This window comes from Anopheles funestus, chromosome 2RL (genome assembly GCF_943734845.2).
Source record: "Anopheles funestus chromosome 2RL, idAnoFuneDA-416_04, whole genome shotgun sequence".
NCBI lineage: Eukaryota > Metazoa > Arthropoda > Insecta > Diptera > Culicidae > Anopheles > Anopheles funestus.
Window position 1 is genome coordinate 40,972,917 of NC_064598.1, and position 20,715 is coordinate 40,993,631.

At 42.3% G+C, this 20,715-nt stretch overlaps 1 protein-coding gene across 5 annotated transcripts in view; it reads left to right on the forward strand.

The window, feature by feature from the left end:
* The window catches only part of LOC125761691 (uncharacterized), a 135,946-nt gene extending 119,216 nt beyond the window's left edge, over nucleotides 1–16,730 (forward strand). For all 5 annotated transcript variants that reach the window (XM_049423125.1, XM_049423121.1, XM_049423122.1 and 2 more), the window contains exons 2-8: nucleotides 6,311–7,542; nucleotides 10,899–11,051; nucleotides 11,131–11,608; nucleotides 11,767–11,934; nucleotides 12,143–12,332; nucleotides 12,494–12,642; nucleotides 13,867–16,730. In XM_049423125.1, the coding sequence (XP_049279082.1) occupies nucleotides 6,807–7,542; nucleotides 10,899–11,051; nucleotides 11,131–11,608; nucleotides 11,767–11,934; nucleotides 12,143–12,332; nucleotides 12,494–12,642; nucleotides 13,867–16,126 (4,134 nt within the window). In that variant the 5' untranslated portion in view covers nucleotides 6,311–6,806 and the 3' untranslated portion in view covers nucleotides 16,127–16,730. The remainder of the gene's footprint in view (nucleotides 1–6,310; nucleotides 7,543–10,898; nucleotides 11,052–11,130; nucleotides 11,609–11,766; nucleotides 11,935–12,142; nucleotides 12,333–12,493; nucleotides 12,643–13,866) is intronic.
* Nucleotides 16,731–20,715: the final 3,985 nt, after the last annotated feature.

Sequence of the window (20,715 nt, forward strand, 5' to 3'; positions counted from 1 at the left end):
GGAACATATCTTCCAATGTCCGTACCCATTGCTCTAACTCGTTTCGATTAGTAAGACCGGGTGCGTTAGAAAAGGTTACCGGAAAATTAATGATCAACTAATGACGGTAGAAGCATGGAAGCGACGTTCCATTTTGGTGTAGAAATGGGTTTCCTTCTGCAGTGCGTTGCATTGACTGGGGCAACCGTACCCGGGTGCAGACTACACTCGACTACGCTGAAGATGATGATGATGATAGCACACGAATTAATTAGCAGATGCGTTGTATTGCAGTTGCAGGCTGTGTCCGGTCCGTAAACTCATGTCTGTTCGAAAAGACAATCTTCCAAAACTGCTGGTGCCCAACGGTATGCATTGCCAAACAGGTACAAGTATGAATTGGATGTTGTGTTTCAATTTTTCTTCCCAACACTTTCTGCTCACTGCCCGAGGTTTGGAATGTTTTCGTAAAATGGCGAACGCATCTGTGGCAAGCTGTACCGAGCGAAGACACACTTTGCGCCTTCATTGGCCACAAAAGTAAATCAATCTTCTTCACCCATTTATCTACCATTCCGTGCTTTGCTCTAATCCAAAAACCGGGCGCTCGACATAAGGACAGTTGAGTCATTTTCATGTCTTTCTTTTGTTTTTTTTTTCGTTTCGTTCTTCGCCTTACCATTGACACGAGCCTGGTGCAGATATGATGAATGCTGCACGTGCCCACAGCTGCACGGATGCGTTCCAAAAATTGTACTTTAAAAGAAACAAGAACATATGGTACCGCGCGGAGTCGTTTTTGCGTTCGAGTGCCGTTTCGGTTATGGGTTTTGCATCTGTAAATGGTTTTGCATTTGTACGGCACGACGGGCAGTAGGGAAGATAGGGTTGTGTTTAAAGCACTCCACCACTGAAGCAGTTTACAGGGAAAAAGATTGCACTGCAGAAGTTTGTTCGCTTTTTCCTGTTTGTGGATAATTTTTCCTACTTGAGCTCGTTTGCTTTGCAGCACCCTTGTCTTGTGCCCCCGTCGTACAGTTTGTGGGGCCCCGGAGGCAATTAAAGTAACAACCATGCAGCACTTCATTCAGCCATGGAACTGCACCATGGGTTTGACGTGTAATGAAGCAATGGTTTCCATCGCAGGCGAAAAGGTGAACTTTTAGTCCCCTCGCCGGCTGGAGTCGATCGGGTAAGGTACGATGCAAGCAATGATCGTACTGCTGCGTTTCTGCGGTCTCTTCGCCGATGCCCTTTTCGAATGAGGAAATGGCAATAACGACAGCGTACCTACACACACACACACACACAGTCTCTCTTGTCCTATCTTGCGGCAATGTCTGGACGAAGTTGTAGGAAATATAGTTCGCTTCATTCGCCCATGGTTTTATTGGTGCCCAGGGAGACGAACGGGATTGCCTCAGTCGCAGGTAGGGCAAACTGCAAGACTTCCCAAAAGCCGGGATGGCACAGGTTCCACAGACAGGAACAGATGTTCGCCGGGTACGGTTTGCTCTGTCCTCCTTCCCCTCTCCCCTGGCCTCCTTCCTCCCCCTCAACCAAGTCCACACAGTAACGCGGTCGTTATGCGTACGGTCCACATGGAAAATGATGGACTTTGACGCAGAACGGGAAAACGCATTTGCTCGTGCCGTGTTCCGTAAGAAATTTGCTTTTACTGCTCGTGAGGTGATTGGTGGTGCCAGGGACGTCCAGAGTGTGTGTGTGTGTGTTCAACAAGGATGGGAGTTTAATTTTAGCTCTTTCTTCTCGTAGCACTATGAGCGCTCTGGATCTTAGAGTTGGGACAGTATGCCGCATCCTTCTACTAAGCCGGGCTAACCGATCGCCGGATATTGACCGGATCAATGGTGAAACTTTGAACGCGAAGGGAAAGAAACTATCCACGGTTCAGGTTCGGGTAAACTTTAATTAATTGCATTCGACGATAATTTCTGAATCGCGCTCAATGGGTCGCGCAGAGAAAGTTCGCCGATTGGTGGAAGCGTCCGGGACGATGCTGTTTTGATCACTTGATGAAATATTACCTCGAACGGTCTGCTTCCCTGTCTGCAGTATCGTGCGTGAAAGGAAAAAAAAGGTGTATCAAACCTGGGCACCTCGCGATGGGCGTTGGTCAACTCGTTTTGCCCTTATGACGAAAATAAAAAGAGGCGGAAGTCTGCAGCTGGTGCTGGCGTTTGTGTCCATACTGTGTACGCTTCCTTAATTAATAAAGTTTGAGTGGTTGCGCGTTTGATGGTTAGCGAAGAAGAAGCAGCAAAAAAAGCAACACAAACTCACATAAAGGCTTCCGGTCACTTGTAGTTTGCTTCAACACTTCCTTCTGGTTGGACGCGTATCTGGTGCGCGCACATCGCACGTTTCCTGTCCATCGATACGACACGCAAAACCCGTGGCTGTGTTTATCTGATGCAATTTTTGTTTTTGGCCCCGCCGCGTTGGCCTTCCGCACCAGAAAAAACCGAACGCACCGCTTTCGATCCCTGGCGGCAATAAAACTCCAAGATTCATCAAGAAGTTATGATGCCTCCCGGTTTGAGTTAGCCGCACCCGTTCCATTAGTTCCGTCCGCTGGGTTTTAACTCGGGAACGTTGTCGGCTTCTCAAGGCGCGGGCCGGTGGGTGGGTTGACGATAGGGATGACGCCAGGAAGCGAAGGTGTTTCTATTTATACACGTTTGGTTGTTGGCGACCGGCACTGTAAAGCTGGTGTTGTGCGTACAGTGTACATGGGGTACGCAATACCACGCATCAGATGCACGAAGAGCGATAATTATTGTTCAGTAAACAGAGAAAGTAGCCGAAATGGTGACGGTCGGCACGCAAATGGAAATATGGTGAGATTTGTTGTGTGGGCTTCCGGTAAGAGTTCGGCATCCAACATTCGAACAACATCACTGAATATTGGATGGATGAATGATGAAAGCGAATCGCAAATGATTGGTGTAGGATAATTTGATGAATTTCGCGTGAATGAGTTTTGCATGGGTACGCTCGCAGAAGGGTAGATTAGCTTGATAACTTACGGTTTTTGCATCGATGGATTTTCCCAAAATCAAATGGATGCGAAGGGAAATGTGTGTTCATCACTAGCAAATGAATTAAATGTGCCCAAAACCCGAGCAACATCGCCGTAGGAGATTATGTTGACAAATGTCAGTAATGTAATTAGCGATAACATGTTGCACTGTGTTTCAACATGGAAATTCGAATACTTTGACATCGAATGTATCAGAAGTTTGATTTTGATAACATGTAATTTAATTACAAATTTAGCTGTTTAGAGATTTACGCGGATTAGTTGTAAAATTCTGTCAGAAAAGTTTTTATACCCACTCAGTTATAGTTATAAATCATCGAATTTTAAATGAATTATACATTAGATACATCAATAAATCAGAAGCGGGTTGCTATTGAAGAGAGGATTTTCGACCAATAACAATTTTGGTAATACCTTCAGGTGGTGCATATTTAACGTAGAGTTTGCATAACTAATGATTTATGAGTTTTGTCCCTTTCATCGCAATTAATTTCTATTTCGAATATCTCGAAATCTATCATGATTAAAGAAGGTTTTTGTGAGTTTTAAATCATACCAAAAAAAAGGATTTATTTACATATCCCAATGTGAGTGGAATAATTGAAAAAAATATTTTTAAACTATTAAAACAGTGTTTTTACAAAGTAGTGTTAAGCCTAACCGTAGTTTTGAGCGTAGTTTAGAAATTTACAAAAAAAAATTAATAAAACAATTTTTCAGACTAAGAAAACCGATCATTACTGATGGGTAAAGAAATCGAAAATATATTGGATTGTGTTAGTAATATGTGGGTAAATCAGTACGAAATGTATTTTCAATAGATTGTCAAATACTTGTAAATATTGTATTGTATAAATTCAAAGCTAATCGGTCTATAGAATTTAGAGTTTTTTGAGGAGTAACGAATTAAATAATATTGTTTTGAGATATGCTTGCTTGATCATTTTATATATGCGAATAGTATAGTGGAAATAGCTTATTATTTCGTTTATATCTGCTTAAATTATGTGTATTGATGAACTCTTTTCTACCATTTATTATTACAACTGTGAATATGTTGTTTTATTTGTTTTTCGAACTGACGTAACTAAACAAAAGTGTCATTTTAAAGTGAGAATATTGTTTTACATGTGGTTAGTTTAATGAGTGTTATTTTTATGTTGCCTTTATGAATAAACCTTGGTGAGGAGCAAATAGTTTTAAAATCGTCACCTTTATTTATGAGCATTTCTTCAATAATTAAATTTTTAAATTTGTTCTCGTATTTCATACCTTTTCGAATGATCATATGCGTTCCTTTTGATAAACGATATTTATCATTAACCAATTAAATGATTATGAACAAAAAAATAGTAAAAAAGATTTGATTTTTTTTTAAAAAGGCGGTTGATAAAAATACCTATCATCTAAATACCATTACACTTCAGCATGCCAACGACAGACGAGAGGGCAATACACACAGCTACCACAGAAACAATGTACTCATCGTTGGCAGATGTTTCTGGTTCTGCGAATTAAAGTAAAATAGAAACAGCAACAACAAGGATGAAAAACGTTTTAATTCAGTCGTTCGGAAGAAAACCGAGCACGCATCATTTAGGCCGATTTTTTGCCATTCCGACATTGAACTGCATCAGCGCACAGGAATGGCGTTAGACTCTACGGATTTTTAGCCTACGACATTTTTTTGCATTTTTTTTGCTTTCCTTGTTTTTTTTTGAAGAATTTAGCAACGTTTTCACAAAAATAAAAAATCAGACAAAAATCGACAGCCAATTGCCCGAATCGGTGTAAATAAGTGGGCGGTTGTTCGGTGAGTTTACACGTCCTCGAACATCCCATGCTTTCGCTGTTGAAACCGTTGTAAACGGGCCGCTCGAAATCATCAATGCTATGCGTCTGTTTCACGTTTTGTAGGTAAATCATAAACTGACAAGCGCCCGGCAGAAAGATGCCCTCGAACGACACTAATAGAGTGTTGGTGTTGATGTAAATGAGCTGTTTTCGAACGGCTTAATTGATACACTTCGGGGGATTTTTTTTGCTATACCCGTGATCGGTACCATCGCGATCGAACGACATCACTGGAAGATAGGTGTGTGAGAGCATGTTGGTCCTTTAATGTTTTCATGTTTTTTTCGTCTCTCTTACGTGGTAGGGCTTCAAATTCCTTTACGACACCAAGCGCTTTCGTTTGTGTGTAAAGTATTTTTGGTACACCCCAACATCGGTACAATCATTTTCGCGCAATTCAAGAGCACAATATCACAACATATACCCGTTTGGGTACGCCGTTGAAGGCGTACGAGTTCTTTCGTCAAAGCCCCCCGTCAAAAAACCGTCATGATGAAGCAAAGAAGAAAACGAATTTTTGGGGTGCGTGTGAGTGTGTGGGACACAAAACGGCAGAGGGACGGAGGACATCAGTAGCATTAAAAATAGCCCGCACTAGATGGGCAGATGCTTAAGATGACGCTTTTTTTTCGTCGAATTTGTTTTATTTTTTGCTTGTTGGTGTTCATTTTTAGTTCAACCGTGTTTTTTTCTATTCTGGTGTGCCCCGCGCTTCGTGTACGGCAGCTGGTGCTGGTGTCCTCTCTAATGCATCGTTTTGCTCACGCCCAAACCAATCTGCTTTGAAAAATACACAATCCAAACAGCGGGTCCCCATTAGTTGGGGCAAAACTCACTTAAAACCGTTTCGCGTTTCACCGTAGCGTAAACATCTGATTAGCTCGGTACTATGAAAAAAAAAAAACCCGGCCAGGAGGATTCCGTGAGGGGATGTGTGGGGATGTTGGAAGAAGCATTTTCTTTTATTTTCCACCTGTCCTCTTTACGCACGAGATGGTAGGGAAAGGCAATAAAAAAAAACGGCGCATTATCATGTTGTGTCATCGGGGCCGGTAATCCTTCGCACAACCCCAAACGAGAACGCGTATTCCTTCACCCCCGGGCTCGTGATCTTACATGTGAACGTGCATATACACACAGATGTCTGTGTATGTGATACAGTGCTGTTGGCATTTTAGCTTTGCTCTAAACATTCCTCTCCACCCTCACCAGCTCGGGGGAAGCCATTGAGTTGACTGAGATGCTATTGTTTTTTTTTGTGTGTGTGTTCTGTTTTTGTTCGAAACATGGGCATGTGGTGGATGCCCTTTTAGTTTGTAGGTCGACAAGCAACGTCGCTGTGTAATGGGGGGATCCATCCTTCTGAGCTCATCACAATGTTGAGTTTAATGTTATCGTTTCATCTCTTTCTAGATTTCGAACCGAAGACGATCACGGCAAAACTAAGCCATATGAGCTGTACAAATACGAACCATGCTTTAAGGTTTACGATGCAGTTCCGAGTGCTACAGGCATAGCTAAAAAGTGAAATTTACGGTGCAGTGTGATCAAGCGAACGTAACAGTTACCCATTAATTGTGTGAAGCTCCATTGAAGTTCTTTGTAAAATTGTGCGAACAACATCAAAAGGAAAGCGAAAGGTAGACAAAAGAGTGCGTGACAAATTGTGCGACAGAGTTGTGAGTGACTGATTGAAAAAAATATTAAAAAAAAGCAAATTCTCGATCATACATTTTCTGGGATGGTGCATGCGTGTTTAATCATCAGTTTTCCTGAAAATAGTATCAATGCAATATTTCTTCGAAAACAAGTGATTAAAAGTGGTGAATAGTTCGGTTGGTCGTTTTGAATTACGGTGCACCTGTACAATTTTTAATTGATGTGAGCATTTTTAAAAATATAAAACAAAATGACGAGCTTACGAATGCTCATAGTGCTTCTAGTTGCGGCCCTCTCGGTAAGACGCGGGTTCTCGCAAGTCGAAACAATACTTGACAGCAGCGAGTACGATGATTTGGGCCTACCTACCGCAACAGAGCGTAAGCCCCAGATTGCTGGTTTCCTCTCAAATGATGGTACCGACCTCTACCCATCGATATCGATGTCTAACGATGGTCCATCGGTAGCGTACCAGCAACGTCCGTCGATCTCAAACTATGGAAACAATCCTTTCATAGCCCGTGCGGAACAGTACCGAAAAGCTCACAACGTAGGCTTACGGCCTCAACCCATTACCTCACATCAGCAGCATCAGCAGCAGCAACAGCAACAGCAAGGATATGATCCACGGGACGGTACACCGTACACAAGGGATATTGCCGTCAAACAAGGTATATTGCGTGGTTTCGTGCGCGTAATGCATCCACAGTCGGGGTTGAAAAATGTCGACCAATTTCTCGGCATTCCGTACGCTGAGGCACCGGTCGGTTCGAGACGCTTTATGCCACCGAGCGCCCCGATCCCATGGAATGGATTAAAGATGGCAACGAAACTGTCACCGGTCTGTCCACAGAATCTGCCCAGCCTGAACAATGCGAACAATAACTATTCGAAGGGACGGTACGATCAGATCAAACGGTTGCTTCCCTACCTAAAGGTGGAAAGTGAAGATTGTCTCTATCTCAACCTATACGTACCAAGTTATGGTGAGTTTTCTTTTCTTTCTTGTGAGTGTATCTTTGTATTTGTTTTTTTCAAAAAAAGCTAACTTATTAAAAGAAGCCGTTTCCGAAACATATGCTGACGTGCGACGTTGGTGGTCAGTTGACGTCAAATCGATAGTAAACATTGGAACATCGTAAAAATGTCCGGTGGTAGAAATTTGGAAAACTCCCGTATAATATTCGCCGCATCAATCATAAACGTAACGACGTTTCGGGTTGTGTATCATTTGCTACAGTTAGTTAGTACCGGTGGAAGTTGAACACCGTGCAAAGCAAGTCCCAGCGTCCTTGAATGTGGTGGAACAGAGTGTGGATGGCGCCAAACAAATCTCGATCAGCACGCGTAAATGCGGGTGTTGATTTGGATGGCGTTTTGCAGAGTATTTTCGACTTGAGTTCTGTGTGTGTGTTTTTTTTTGCCGTTTGTTGGTCGCGTACCGTTGTGTTTGGCGCTTACCTCCCACGGTGACACCATCCCACGTGGATGCAGGGACGGGCGTGTTGAGAAATGTGGGTCGCAAGAAGGCCAAATTCAACCCGATCGCCCGAAGTTGGATCTGTTCCACATATTTTATTCCCTTCACTTGGCGCTATTAATTGGTTCTGCCAGTGGGAATTAATGCTTTTTTGTTCATGGTGTTACACTTATTGAACATCCTTGTGGTCAGGATTTAGCGATTATGTTTTATTTTAATGCCTTTTTTTACTTTTTAATTTTTTTTTCAATGTTTTTAACTTATTTAACACATGGATTTATTTCCTTACATAAAATTTAATTTTCATTTTCATTACGTTAGGTGATTTTTTTAAATCCCTCTCTATTCATGTGAAAAGGATTTTATACATTTGCATGTGAAAATGTACAGATACAGTAAATGTTAATGCCCAACACCTTTGCTGCACGTTGAGTTGTTGAAAATGTTTTAATGGATGTTACCGGTAATGGAATAACTAACCAGAGTGCATGATAAAACCCACCGTGTACAATGCACGGACATACTCTTGAATAGTTTGAAGACCGTGTATGTGTTTATTTCGTTTGCATTACTGCGCATCATTCCATTGCATTGCAATGACCACTGGCTAGTCGCAGCATTTGGCGAAGTGAAGCGGAATTTTTGGCTTCTATTTTCAGCTTTCGGATGAAAATTTATGTTCGCATTATATGCGGGACGGTTGAGAATGGAATTAATTTCTTCAACCACCCCCTTGTTTCCATTCTGGTCTTCCACTCGGAAGAGTCGATGGCGTTCTGTGTCACCTACCTGGCGAGGTGAGAGTATAGGTTATTTTTTTTTTGGTTTGAATTCGTAAAACAGAGACGAGCTCAAAAATCTCTCAAGCCCAAGTGTACAGTGTTCGCTATGGCAGAATCAGCAGCAAGCAAAATTGAATTTAATAAATGAAAAACAACTCACCGCGGTATGCTTTCGTTGGGAAACGCAAGGTATACCCCCGGGGGGTGTTATGCGGGCCTGTACGGTAAAGAGCGTAAATTTTATTACGTTCAGCAGAATTCAATTACTGACCCACTTCACAAACGCGAAAATGATCGTCCGTTCTTCGGGTGTTGCCCATCATGGCTGTAGTTAAAAATTTTGCCAAAGATGAAGAGCATAAACGAAGTTCGACAGGACCTCGCTGCGGTTGCTTGCAGTGTGGCACGCTTTTTATTCAATTCCTGTTGCATTCGTTTACGGTAAAAAGGGGGTGCAGGGTTGGAGGTTTTGTTGGAACAATGCCAGTCCAGCTGCTGAATAAAATGTTTCAAGGATGTTGAGGTCAGAAATTTCGGAAGATTGTTGTTGTTATGGAAAATTGCTTTATCGCGTAGTAGAAGTTTTCAGGTTATGGGAGCATATTTTTGAAAAGCTTTTTATTTTTTAATTAAAACAAATGATTATGAAAAATAGATTATTCGTTTGATTAAAACACAATGATTTTTGTTTTTTAATCCAATTTTGTTAAATACGGTTCAGGAAGCAAATATTCCTCGTTTTTTAACCTTCCCAGAAATGACCAGAATTAGTCCAAATAACTGATCATGTTAAAGAGAGCCAGTTTCGAAATTCATTCTTTCTTATCTATTTTCTTCTTATAGTTATAGTGTTTTTAAATATTTCTTTAAAATATTGCTTTCGCAAGATAAGCAATTGCCGCAATTATATATAATTTGCTGCATGTTTTACCTGTACACGAATGACTAGCTATGGGTAGTTGGACGACAATTTAATGTAGGTATTATTATTTAGTTATTGGTGATAAATCTGTTTTATTTATAACAAAACCTTTATAATGGAACGTTATATAGAGTGATCGAAGACAAGATTCGCAGGTCTATGAAAAAACAATTTTGTTTAGTAAAATCGATTTGCTTCAGAAAAGGTTGTATCACAGCGTGTTCATCGGTTTCGAACAGCAGTCGAATCGAATGGAGGCGTCGAATTGAATGGCAGAAAAATTGGTATCATACAACGTATTCGAATCGATGAATGTTTCATCGATTTGTTTGAGCTTTTTCAGTTGTTTTCTGCCAACAAATCTGTTTTCTGCCAGTTTTCAAATCAACAAAAGTTGGAGCTTATTTTTCAATAACAAATCAAACCAAATCAATCACTTACTTTCAAACTATTGAAAAGATCGAAGCAGTAATCAAACTTTGACAAAAATAATTAGAAATAATTTCCTTTGACATTCGGTGACAATCATTCGTCGAGTGAAGGCTCTTGTTGTCACTCGAACGGCAGCTCGATCACAGATATGATACCATATAAACATTTTGAGCGAACTTTTTTCCGTCCGTGATTCATGATCACGCTGTCAGTGACATCAGCTGATGTGGACCTAATAACGAAACAACTAATATTGATTGATTTATAATTAAATATTTTTTATTCCAAGTTTTTATTTCACAACGAGTGGTTATTTCATTTTTAAAACACTCCACATCCAGTCAAAATAATTGTTTGGTCTTTATAATCCCTGCGCATTAAAGACTTACACCAATTATTAAAAAAAGAGCGAAAATCGTACTGCATGCCTTCCGGAAAGCATAATTATGTTCGCACAACATAAGAAATCTAATCAACCTATTACACTACTCTGACAGAAAACCTTTACTTCCCTCATGTTTTATGTGCAAAACACGAAGCCTAAGCAGAGGTTTTCAATTGCAATGAACCACATGGGCGCCACTGTTGACCGCAACAATTACGCCTGTAATTTGATATTGAATTTCAATCAGCGTGTATTGTTCAGCGTTAGTATTAGTGCGTCCGTTTTTCACCTGTTTCACTCACAACCAAAAAAAAACATCCCGCTCTCGTCTGTTTTTGCAGATGGTATCGGACCACAGACTAAGTATCCCGTCATCGTGTACATCCATGGTGAATCGTACGAGTGGAACAGCGGTAACCCATATGATGGGTCCATCCTGGCCAGCTACGGTCAGGTGATAGTGGTAACGCTCAACTTCCGACTGGGCATTCTTGGTAAGTACTCATTTGTACGCGTGGCACCGTGGAGCCGTTACTAATTGGACCGTGCACGTTCATTTTTCACTCACCACAGGTTTCATGAAACCCGGCATCAGCGATCATACGACCAGCAACTTCGGGCTGCTAGACCAGATAGCGGCCCTCCAGTGGATCAAGGAAAACATTGGTGCGTTCGGCGGGGACGCCAAGTTGGTGACGGTCATGGGCCAGGGTACGGGTGCGGCCTGCGTCAACTTTCTGATGGTTTCGCCGGTAGCGAAGGGATTGTTTCATCGCGCTATCCTGATGTCGGGATCGGCCCTGTCCGACTGGGCACTGACGCAGCACCCGTTGCAGTCAACGATGCAGGTTCTGCAGGGTTTGAACTGTCCGCTGAACGGGGAAAATGACGAGGTGACGGCTTGTTTGCGCCGCAAGCGCTACAGCGAAATACTCGGCGTTAAAACGGCATCGCCTCAGTTTTCGACCCGGTTTGGGCCGATCGTCGATGGGCTGGTCATACCCAATATGCCACACAAAGTCATGGGCCAGTACAGTGACATTTTTAGTGGGTAACCGTCGTGTGATTTATCCCATTTTTGCATCCCGCTGCCACTGTGTGTTTCAGAAATTAATTTTGATTTATCATTTTTCTTCTCCCATTTCACGTCCCGTTGATCCGCCCCATTCTTCCAACCCGCCCGTTTTGGACTGTACGGAATCGACGCAGATACGATCTGCTGTATGGTATGACCGAGCTGGAATCCTATCACATCCTGAATGCGGTCGCGCTCACGTACGGCCTGCTGGAAAACGAACGAGACAATTTATTGCGATTTTACATGCAAAATCGCTTCGAAATACGTCCCGATCTGGCCCTCGCTGCTACACTGCGCGAGTAAGTGGATTTTATTTCATTCGCTGCATTATTTCTTCCAACGCTTTTGCTACCAGATAGCGGGATGTGGCATGGTAGCAATCGGGGAGGAATTTAAATTGCACGATAGAAAAACGGAAATAGACAGCAACGTGTTTCGACACACTCATTTACCTCGTTTCTTTCTTTATTCTCGCCCTTCTCGCCCTCTGCCGCCTATTGCATCTAGGTACACCGACATCTACACGGATCCGAACAAGGCACTGGCCGACGAGCATCGGGACAACTTGCTGGAGATACTGTCCGATGCGCGCGTCGCTGCCCCGATGGTCCAGACCGGGCTGTATCTGTCGAAGGTCAACCCCAAATGCTACATGTACGTGTTTGGTCACAATAGCGAAGCGGGCGAGTACGGACGGGTGAGTGTTTTTTCGCCCCGGGGGGTGGTCAGCTCAGCAGCGGGAGCACATGAATGATGTCTAATTACTGGTAACCGTTCTCGGTACGGTTTATCTATTTTCGGTTTTTTTTTATTTTTTTCTCTCTCTCTCGCTCTCTCTCTCTGTGTCGCACACAACAGCTATCACAAAGTGTGGTCGGCGAGGATCTGGCGTACGTGTTTGGTGCACCGCTCGGGCAGGTGGGCCCATTCCAGCATCATTATAATGCACGCGAGCGACTGTTTTCCGAGGCGGTCATGAAGTATTTTAGCAACTTTGCCAAAACTGGGTAAGGTGAAGCACGGGGGTTTTCGGTGGATATGTTGTCTGTGTTGATGTATTTACTTGTCTTCATTCTAATCAGTTTAATGTTTGGTAATTTTGACTGTAACGTTTCATTTTATTCACATTTTTTGTGGAGTTAAACAATTCTAAAACGATTGTTCCATACAACAAACACCTATAGATTGTAAAACGATTATGAAAATTTTTATTTTATAATAACTGATAAAACACGATTAAACCACTTAACAGTTTTAATGTTAAACGCTTAACGTTCGCGAATGTGGGATTTATAGACATTGTAACACAATTAAACAAAAACGAATAAAATGTTTATAACATTTCCCCCTTTTCTGAGAAATCCAGATAAATCGAAATTAAATGAAAACTCGTTGGCACATCATTAAAAATTCGCACTGAAGGATCGAATTCCGTTTTGTATGTTACAAAGAAATTATTAAAAATTTTAATTAGATTTTTCGCTTTTTCGTTTACTTCCTGTCGTGGACAACGAGATTTCCAGCAAACAAGGACTGTAAAATTAACCTTAAACACCATAATTTTCCAAACATAATTTTTATTTTATGATGGGTTTCCATGAATTTCCAAGGCAGTGAATAAAATTGAATATATCATATGACACGTAATCTGAATGTGAATTTTTGCTCGAATAATGAATGTCCCCGGAAAAGGCTGCATTTTTCGTACCTTCCTATAAAACGTATGCAATCGCTTGGAAAGTTTTGATTTAATATTCATTTCACTGAACAGATCAAACCATATTACTGTCAAACTCGATTGATAAATCGTGAAAGAGTATCCTTTTTTGGGGACAAGATACTTCCACCAGAGTATGGCTGAGTTTTTAATTAAATTGTCCAATCGATAATACTTTAAAAGCATGTTCCACATTATGGTTTTCTATGCATGTAAAACTAACCAGCAAAACTAATCTGCTTTAGAACAAATTCCTTTAGCTTGATGCTTCGCTCAAGCATGGTTCAAATTTCCCGTATGTGGGAAACGTTCAGTATATAACTGCAGCAGATAGAATCCTTCCTGTCGATGCAACGCTGGCTGTATGCGTGTACACGAGTGAAGTTGTGCCGGAAAGTTTTGCCGGATTTTCATTCAGCTTCTCTCGTGGCTAGCCATGATTACAGCAAACAAATAATTGGTTTTCGTCGCGCACACTCACGCTTGTTTCTTACAATCCTTGTTCATCCCGCAGCAACCCGAAAGCCCCTTGGAAGGATCTATTTTTGAATCTCAACCCGGAAGATTGGTCGTACTACGATGTTGACTGGCCGGAATACAACAGCATCAACCAGAGCTATCTGCACATGGGCATAACGCCGGTCGTGGGCCATCGGTACCGGCAGAAGTACATGAAGTTCTGGAACGAAGAGCTCCCGGAAGAGTTGAAGAAAATTACCAGCTCGAAGGCGTACGCTCCGTACTCGGATTTCTTCAGCCCGCCGGGTGCTGGCAAGGGCGCCGTTAATGTGGGTATGGGCCGGATTCGAAGTGGCACTACACCGCATCCCGATTATCCTACCGGTCACATCAATCTGTACCCGATCCACGTGGACATCGAGCGTCCGACGGAGGACCCGTTTAAGGAGCTGCTGTATCAAATGAAGGACCCCCTGGGTGGGCCCGGTATGTACAATGCTCCCGCCACGTCCTCTGCCGCTGCCATTCCGGACAAGGGAGCAAGTCCGGCTCAGCTGGCAGCCGGTCTGGACCATCCGAAGCACCAAAAGCATCTGAAACAAACTCACCAGTCCGCGAAGGATCCCTTCGGTGCGCCCGGTGAGACGGAACTGGACGGAAGCACGACGGAAATCATGAAAAGTGAATCGACGTTAACTATTCTGATAGCGGTTGCCATCGTGTTTCTGCTGTTTAACATCGTCGCCATTGTGGGGTATCTCGTTCGACGCCATCTTGGCAAGGGTGATGGAGCGGGTGGTGGTGGTGGCGGCCGTAAGGCGAAACGAAAGTACGATGATACGATGCTGGAGAGTGCGGCCGCGGTCGTGGTGTCTGGTGTGAGTCTTGGCGAAAAGGAGGACGGATGCAATCAGCTGCACGCACATCACCATCATCATCTGCATCACGGTTCGTACCTGCTGGATGAGGCAGCAACGATGATGCTAAGAAAATCCAACTCGTACGAACCGGTAGCAAAGCAACCGTTCGGGGACGATGTCCACGGGCCGGTTTCGATCGGTGTCGATGCGGTCGATTCGCACACGAAAGTGTGCGATTGGATGGTCGCATCGGCAGGGTGTAGAATACCTCCGGTTGTACCACCGCACAAGATCAGCGTTGCCATTGATGCTACCCCGCAGGCTCGTGGCAACAGTGTGCTACGGCAGGAACCGATAGAGATAACGAAAGCAAAATCATTTGACTATGGAACGACTGACGAAGTGGACTGTGTTGTGAGAGGATGCCCAGGGGATGAGCCGGTTAGGGAAGCTGACTCGAGCGGAACTGGCAGCAGTTCTTCCGGGACTACGTCATCCTGCTCTAGTTCCGCGGCCACTGATGAGCTGAAACATATGATTCCTGCTGGAGGAGGAATTTATTACAACTGTCCCGATTATACGCTGAGACGGTTCGGTGCGGCTGAAGGTGGTGAAGAAGAGGTAACAAGCTTCATTGAGCCGGAGATCCCGGCAGATATAAACGTAACGTCACGTGATGAAAGTGCCGAAAAGGATCCACTTTCGCCCGAAGAAGCGCTTCGAGTGATACAGAGGAGGAATTTCCCCAAAGTCTTACCGGATCATCCACGGTCCGGCGGGGTTGGAGGAACGACAGTCGGCACCTCCATGAAACGACGTTCGCTGCCGCCCCAATCGTTGTACGGTCCACTACCTCACGGTAGCCATAGTTTGCGGCGAGATGCGGCAGGCGGTGGTCGGTTAATTCCCGCACCGCCACCACGCATCTGTTCCACACTCGGGCGACCGGCAGCCGTACGGCAGGCGCGAACAAGCCACAACTTCATCAGCTCACCTCCGATAGTGGCGGAAGAGCCACCGGTAGAGGAGGAACCACCGATCGCACTGAACACGCTGCACGTGGGTCCACTGTTACCTACACACCAGGAGAGCACCTACATGACAATGTCACGACAGAATTCGGTAGGTTCGGAGTGTGATCCAAACTCGCCCGAACAGGGCGCCGATGACGTGGAGGAGCAACCACCGGTCGACATTATTTGTATAGAGCATAAGCCGGAAAACCACTACAGTTATGTGCGGCCTGTTGGTTTAATGCGAACACCATCATCCTTTAAATGTTACGATACACCTCGAACGGGTAGTGCGGAAACGCGTAGTGCGGGCGATAGAGAAACGTTACCGTCTGCACAAAACGATGGAGACGCCCAGTTACCCGTACGGGATAAGTTTAGTTCCGATTCTTCAGCTACCGACACGACATCCGGAAGTACCGGCACGATAAAGAAACTGTAAATAGCAAAATAAGACAATGCGGGGCATGACACTTTCACAGTGTTTCACTGCTTTCGTTTGACTAATGGGAAGGATATTGATTTGTGCGCTTTGTAGGAAGCGCTCTGTTTGCAACACTAGGGCAAACGGTTTTGTCATGCACTTGAAGCATGAAGTATTTATTCTTAGGATCACGTTCACTTGCAATATCTTCCGGATGGGCACACAAAACCGTCGTTGGGTTTCTTGTCGGGAACAAACAACCAAACCTTTACACATGTATTTGACCGTTCGCGCGAATAAACGGCGCGGTTTAGTTAGCCCAAGTTCCAGGACAGGATTTTCCAACCATTCGAAACGACAGACATACACACACACATGAAGATTCCATATATTGATTACATTAATCCGGTAAACTAACGCAGAATGCGGCTGGCATCGCACCGACGTTGATCGATTTGCTTTGCCAGCACCGTACCGTTGGTGTTTGACTATTTATTTACGTTTATTTGTACAAATAAAGTAACACGCATAACAAACACACTGTTTTAGTTGGTAAGTAACGTTTAGGGACGGACCGCAGATAGATGCAGCACGTGGAAATAAAATAATTTTCATAGAAATACACCATGCTTCTCCATTTGTACTTGCGTCCGATGAGAGCTTTCTGCATACAATTTTCTCGAAACTTTCTCTCGATTATTTTATGTGAACGACAGTTGAGTTAAGTTTTTAAATACTCGAGCACTCAAGAATTTTCTTCGGAAATTTTCCATTTAGAACATATTATTCTAGCAAGTGTTTTCCCCAAACTGAGCTTTTGCTAGAGCTTAAAGCTTATGATCGTTTGTGTATTGCATGAAATCTGTTTGCGCTCAAAGTTGACATCTTTCATGCTTTGCTCTTTTTATGAAATATTTCACGTTGGGAGCGGTGCGGTGAATATTTACCCCGCTTGGAAAATATTTACAAATTCATAAGATAGTTTGAATTGAAAATATTTACCATTTTTTTAGATAACGAACAAATGTCATTTTAAGTAAATGTAAAATCATTTGTTTGTAATAAGAGCAGATTGGGAATTATATAAGTTATTGAATTTCAAAATTAGCCTTAAATATTCACATTCTGACAAATTAAGTTCAGATTTTGGAAATGTACATTGAGAGACTTTGTTTTCGTTTTGTCGTTTTACTACATGCTAGTCAATTGTAAGCATTTTTTTGAGGTTTTAATATTCTGCCAATGTTTAATTAATGTTTGCGTTTTGCAGTGAAACGAAGAAAAAAAAAACAAAAAAGAAGTTTTTTCTGTGTCTAGTTAGTAGTCTAGATATAAAAAAATATTTTCTTACGCTTGTTCATTTGCGCTTGGTTTGTTAACGAAAACCAACGTAGGGCAACACGGTCGAGCTTAACTACTGCTTATTTATTTAATTCTATTTCCAGCCTAGACTGGGCATCCAAGTTGTTGAGGGACATTTAATATTCAATCAAAGAAGACAACAATATAATAAGGCACAAACCTGATAACATAAAACAGTTATCGTTTAATCTTGAATGTATTCTTAGATGCTATTGTCTTTGAAAGTTAAGAGAATACAATAAAATTCCTAAAACTCGTTCAGCTTTAGAAAAAGGTTTGGATGAAGTGAAAGTTTTTGAGATTGAATTTTATAAATTACTTAAATTAATTACTTAAGTACTAGTTGCTAGAACAACATTGTTTACTTCTTTTTCTTGGCTTAACGACCGTACTATGTCACGCCGACCATTTCTGGCTTACTAGACTTATTTTACTACGTAGCCGGATAGTCAGTCCTTGTTACGGGGGAACGATCCGCATGGGATTTGAACCCGGTCCTGCCGTGTGGACCGGCGCCGTTTATTACATGCACCACCGGACCGCCCCGTTGGTGCGGTTCGGTGTGTTTAGTAAAAACAACATTGTTTAGTAAAAAGAATTTATTCGGAACCGTAGTGTGATAAAACCCATTAAATATTGAAAGTTCATCAATTGCCCCCGTTGATTTGCTTTACAGTATTAAGCGTATTACATGATTTGCACTGAATTAATAAAACAATATTCAAATGTCATTACGTAGCATTAATTGATAATGAATAACACGCCTAATAAATTAAATATTAGTAGAAAAAATTGATTACAGCTGCAATTTTTCAACATCAGTGAGTAGCAGAGGTAGTAACAGTGAAGAACATTTTTATTTTTAGATCCTATTGAATGTTTGAAACGGTTTGTTTAAATTGTAGTACTCTTTACAGTTTGTTCAGTTTTTATTACATGCATAACAACAACAGCTGGTTATGTTCAAATCGAGATTGGGTGTATTTTACAAAATGAATGAGAATCAAAATGAAATACCAATCAATTAATGAACATTTTACACTGCTATTGTCAGCTGTAATTTTCAACAAGACTTTTTGTTTATGGTGTCTTTAGAACTTATTACAAAAGTTTGGTATTCTGTTTTTTTCCTTTTATTATTGTGAAAAACACAAACAAGCATTCTTCGTACGCGTTCGTATTGTAACTTCATTTTCAATGAAACCAGCATTAAACTGCATGTTCGAAAAAAACACATACACACAAAAAAGAACCATTGCCCGATTAAACAGTGAGCAAAAGATTCAGCAAAAGCAAAAAAAAAAAAAAAACAGTGGGCAAAAGAAAAGAAAAAGGATTCAGCAGGGAAATCAAGAGGAAGTAGCCATTCGTAGAAGAATTGTGAATGGTACGGCGAAGGAAAACAGGATGTTGCAGTTAAAGGGCGGAGAAGGAGAAAAAAAAACACACTCCAACTAAAGCCGACATGAAACTATTCGCCAATATCGAGTGCATTGGAAAGAAAACTTGATTACCAGTGGGTATTTTTGGTCCGGTTGGGAAATTCTTGTCCATTTGTTCTTCGGCTTGCTGCCATCGATACCGTCAACCTGTACCGTTAGCGTAACTTCGCCCGAAACCTCGGCCCCCCGTTTTATGTGCCTGCATGTACTTTGCCAGAATACTTCAGTGTGTACCGCCACCCTGCACTTTACCCACCGGGACCGGACGCTCTGAAATGAATTAATTTTTAATTGAGTTTTTCTCGCTTTTCTCTTAAGCTTTTCTCTTCGGCTTCGCTGCACATTGGACAAGTTCGGACCGGCTGAGCAGCAGCGCTCAACCGTACGGCTCTCCTCTTCCGTGTTCATTATGGTTACTGACTGCTTGCCTTCCTGCTGAGTTCGTGGGAAGTTCATTTAACATTTTTCTCCTTCTTTTCCGTTTCTTTTGTTCTGGCAAAGAGTTCGATAACGCTTGAAAATAATAAAACCGTAAGGCGCACCCTTTGCGGATGCGTGAGGTGGGATGGACCGACGTCGACGTGCAAGGTGACTGTTGTCAGGAAAGATTGTTTCGCCTACCCTTCGTAAGACAAGAGCAATGTGTTTGTGTTTTTTTGTTGGTCCCGAGTACCACCGGTAAGAAGCAGAGCTTGCAGGAACCATGTCGAATGGTTACGAATTTCGTACCACGAGAAACCGTGCTGCCGCGCAATCGGATCGAACGGAATTACGATAACTGTCCTACTTTTTTGAAGATGGTTTCGCTTGAGACAGCGCGGCAAAAAAAAGCTCCCAATGCTTTTGTAAATCCGCTCTTTATGCCCTGTGCCTTTGGAGGGTAGTCGACAGACAGAAGGAAGGTGGAAAAATGTATGGCAAATTGAATTGTTTGCAGATGCTCGCGTTAATGTGCACGGTAAAAGCTTGTTGGCCGAGGAAATAAATGAAAAGGTGTGTGTGTTTTTTTGTGTGTGTGTTTGTCTTGGATATGGTAGCGTACTTCAGCCAAGCGCTTGAGCCGTATATCTGGCTGAGAAGCAGTGGAGTTTATTGAAATTGTGATATCTTCTGACTGAATGTAGCACGGTGTGCGTCTCAATCGGAGTTTGCAGTATGTAGGAAGCATGTGGTTGACTGGTTGTGGTTATCGTCATGTTTTGGATCTCATTCAATTGTAGCTGGATGTGGATGGAATGATTTTATTATGCCACACTTTTAACGAATAATTGTAGCGCTGAAAGCATACGAATGAATGCTTGAAAAAATAATTTGATTTTGAATTTCATTTAACACTATAGACCATGTGAAACATTCATGCAATTTCGAAACCCAGTTAAATATTAGTATATAGAAATAAAATCAGGCCATAAAAAATTACTTCTTCTATAACGTGTTGATATTCTGTAACAATGTTGAAATATGGTTTAATCACCTGTGGCAGTTTAATCATCCTCTGGTTGGATATACCTATAAGACAATCTTCGTAATACTACAAGATTAACTTGTCCGTGTAGGAGACATAGAGAGGAGAACACGGAAAGTGAATCAGCGATCAGAGGAGAAGCAAGCCTACCTTAATTTTTTCATCGATTTGAAGGCTACAGACGGTACAAAAGCATTGAATTTACGACACAACGAGCTGTTTTGTAATCTTGAATAAGCTTGTAAAACTTGTTGGAATGACGTTGACCAACGGCGGATGGAAAACTAACACGGCATCAGAGAGATTGGGTAACCTGTGTACTCTTCAATCTGGATATC